Consider the following 3,857-nt stretch of genomic DNA (forward strand, 5'->3'; position numbering starts at 1 on the left):
TGAGTTGCATGTCATATTTGTTTTGGTTTTTCGCGAAGTAAACATGGAAGAGGACTTAGAAAATGAAGGTTCGATCTTCTGTCTTCTCTGTCCTGCATCTCCCTTATTTTAGATTTGTGCACCTTTTGCCTTAGATGAAAAGTGTCTTAGTTTTTGTCAAGGTATCCACTCCACACACTTATTTACTGTACTCTTGGTTGAACTGCGCCAAAAGTGTACCTTACTTTTCCATAGATAGTAAGCTTATAAAGAAAAACTGTTACATGAAGTCATTTGCACAGATAAAGAATATCGGAAATGCAGGGTGCTGCATGGAAAGGGTCTTGGTTAACCCCTTGATGATGGGTGAAGAAAACTAAAAAAAAAAAAAAAAAAAAGCTATGCTCCGGCGAACCACTGCAATGCACCAAATTTGAGTGTGTGAGTTCGGTACATCAAGCCGAATCACTGCCTTGGAGCGCTTTGGCGAGCCGCCGCGGCATACAGCAGCACGCCATATTTCAAACGGTTTGTTTTGACGCCTATAGGCGTCACCCATTGGGAAGGGATTAAGCGTGGGAGTTAGGTACATCAAGCTGAATCACCGGCTCAAAGCGCTTTGGCACGCCCTTACGGCGTGCAGTCATACGCCACAGATCAAGCGGTTTGTTTTGATGCCTCACGGTATGACATGTCTGGAAGGGGTTAAAAACCCCAGTGTAGTGTTTATTAGATTTAACAAGAATTTGTGTTAGCTATTCAGGATGTAATTTTTTCCTTGAAACTGTTTGCACAACCCCTATTATCCAAGGAACTGACTTCCCACATCTTGATCTGATTATAGGGGGGAGACCTTTTGAAACGCAAATGATTAATGTTGCTTTTCAAGATTGGTACTGAATTTGTTTTCTGAAAGTAATTCATTGGTCTGTTGATGTGGGCAATACTGATACATTTTGAGGAGAGAATTCATTTAGAATAAAATGCTTTAAAGATTTTTCCATAGAATGGCTCCAAAGTTAGTATAGATATATTTACTACTTTTAGATTTGAGTTGGTGAATAGGGATGGCAATTAATTGGTAATTGAAAGGTTGACTTGTTGAAACATTATGCAGTCATTTCAGCAAGTTGCACTTGGTTACTCTTCACCAGTCTAGTGCATTTTTGCTTTGGTGGAAAGGGTATAGGAGGTTCTTTCATGTACCATTGGTGAATAGTGCAAGATGTGGTGTTTAGAGGAACATGATTTCATTAATTTTAACTTGATCCCCCCACCCCCAGACAAATCTCTGATTCTGTGGAAGCTGACCCGTGAGGAGAACAACTATGGTGTTCCCCAGAAACGTCTTCATGGCCACTCCCACTTCATCACTGATGTCGTAAGTTGCTTTCATTGGTAGCACTTGACTGAAATTGATATTATGAAGTTCAAGGCAAGGAATGGGATCATAAATTCTTACCCTCCTCAGGTTCTTTCTCTGGATGGTCACTTCGCCCTCTCTGGATCATGGGACAAGACCCTTCGTCTGTGGGATCTTGCAGCTGGCAAGACCACCCGTCGCTTTGAGGACCACACAAAGGTGTGACCCTGCCCCTGGCATCTATATGGAGCATATGCATCAAATAAATACAGGAAGCTTTTTTGTTTAAAATTTTTTTTATTAGTTAGAAGAGGACGTTTCCCATTTGGTGAGTATGATGCCTTGTTCACTTCATGGAAGCTAATTGTTTCAACTTGGAAGTCTCCAGTTAAGTCTTGTCTCCACCAAAAGACTGTCCAATGTACAGTTTGAGTTCAGAAATGTCCTTTGCATGTTTACCACTAATGAATTCCTTCCAGGTAATGGATTCCAGAACAAGATTAATTTTTTTTCCAGGATGTGCTCTCCGTTGCTTTCAGTGCTGATAACCGTCAGATTGTGTCTGGCTCCCGTGACAAAACCATTAAGGTAAATTATACTAAAGTTTTGAATTTTATCATTAATGAGCATTTTACAGTGACCATGTAATACATAATCTAAGGACACATTATAATTGGCTTCAATTTCAGCTGTGGAACACACTTGCCCAGTGCAAATACACAATCCAGGAGGATGGTCACTCTGACTGGGTGTCCTGCGTAAGGTTCTCTCCCTCCAACAGCAACCCCATCATTGTATCATGTGGATGGGACAAGGCTGTCAAGGTAATGCATTTTGTTATGCAAAGTAAATTGTTGTAATGTTGTAAACATTAAAGTGTAAATTTTATATACTTGCATCAAAACTTCAAATAGTTAAACCCAATCTGTGCTTTTTATTTTTTGTGAAATGTCTGCACAGAGATGGCTCTGCTAGTGCTTAGCCACAAAGGAATCAATTTGTAGACCTTGTGACTTTGCCTGATTTCATCCTATCCTTGAATTAGCAGGAAATGTAATGCTAATGCTATTGGTGGGAATTTTTTTTTTTTTTTTTTTTTTTTTTTTACCAATGCTATAACAATGGTGTTTTTCTTAATAGACATAATTACTTTGTTATAAACCTTCGTAACGGCAAAAAAAGATAATGTAAAATATTTTTGTAAATCAAGGAAAAGGGTAAATGTCTAAGACAGGCAGTACTCATAATTGGATCATTGGTGACTGAGGACAAGTGTAGCCATCTCTACTTTATAAATTGTTTTTACACAAACTCGGTGGCCATGGCATGTACGTGCATGCCATGCATTAGGTTAAAAACACTTTTTGTATTAATTTTGTTTACTACCTTCCAGGTATGGAGCCTGACCAACTGCAAGCTCAAAACCAACCACTATGGACACACTGGTTACCTGAATACAGTTACTGTCTCTCCTGATGGCTCCCTTTGTGCCTCTGGTGGCAAGGTAAATTTTTCTTGTTTATCATTTTGATTTTATTATATTGATTTTATTTATTTTTGTATTTGATATATATTAAAGATTCATTGTTATTCAATTTTTATTTTTATTTACAGGATGCTAAGGCCATGCTTTGGGATTTGAATGATGACAAGCATCTGTACACTTTGGATCACACTGATATCATCAACTCGCTGTGCTTCAGCCCCAACCGTTATTGGCTGTGCGCTGCTACAGGCCCATCTATCAAGATCTGGGTAATTATTGAAGTCTTTCATGATAGATTGTAATATTATTATTATTATTATTTTGCATTGATTTTCCTTTGCCAAATGTTAATGTAATATTTTCTGTAACAGGATTTGGAAGGCAAGAATATGGTTGATGAATTGAAGCCTGACGTGATTACCCAGAACCCTAAGGCCGAACCCCCACAGTGTCTCTCCATGGCCTGGTCTGCAGATGGGCAAACTCTGTTTGCTGGTTACAGTGACAGCAAGATCCGTGTCTGGCAGGTCAGCGTTACTTCCCGTGCGTAAGGGAATGTTCTGGAGTGCTGCAATAAAGATTGCTAGTTGACATTCTTCTTTATAAGCCTTAATGTTTTTACTAAATATTGGTTAGAAGGATCAGTAATGGAACCATACTGAGAAGAATATTTTGTGCATATGCCAATAACCTAAAACTAAACTAGACAATACCTACATGTATTGAAGTTCAGGTTTGTTGAAAATTCAAGCAGAATACCTACAAAACTTGTGCCATTAGGTAATTTGCATCCTTTTTATTGGACATCATGATTAATGAATACAAAATATTAAAATTGTAATGAACTTAAATCTTTAGTTGCTGTATTATGGGGAGGCTAACCCCCCAAATGGCTAAGTAACCATGCACATACCAATTCCAATTTTGGCAGATTTGTATTCTACAGAACTAAAAAAAAACGTGCAGAAAAAGTAAACTAAAGTGCATCCTGAAAGCTTAGAGACAAAGGTGGAAAGGGCCATGCCAATA

General features: G+C 38.4%; 1 protein-coding gene across 1 annotated transcript in view; it reads left to right on the forward strand.

The window, feature by feature from the left end:
• LOC125029704 (receptor of activated protein C kinase 1-like) overlaps positions 1-3,419 on the forward strand; it is a 5,452-nt gene extending 2,033 nt beyond the window's left edge. Inside the window, exons 3-9 of the mRNA XM_047619782.1 lie at positions 1,263-1,360; positions 1,451-1,561; positions 1,859-1,930; positions 2,032-2,166; positions 2,736-2,846; positions 2,957-3,097; positions 3,200-3,419. Coding sequence (XP_047475738.1) covers positions 1,263-1,360; positions 1,451-1,561; positions 1,859-1,930; positions 2,032-2,166; positions 2,736-2,846; positions 2,957-3,097; positions 3,200-3,379 — 848 coding nt within the window. The 3' untranslated portion in view covers positions 3,380-3,419. The remainder of the gene's footprint in view (positions 1-1,262; positions 1,361-1,450; positions 1,562-1,858; positions 1,931-2,031; positions 2,167-2,735; positions 2,847-2,956; positions 3,098-3,199) is intronic.
• Positions 3,420-3,857: the final 438 nt, after the last annotated feature.

Source organism: Penaeus chinensis, chromosome 10 (assembly GCF_019202785.1).
Source record: "Penaeus chinensis breed Huanghai No. 1 chromosome 10, ASM1920278v2, whole genome shotgun sequence".
Lineage (NCBI taxonomy): Eukaryota > Metazoa > Arthropoda > Malacostraca > Decapoda > Penaeidae > Penaeus > Penaeus chinensis.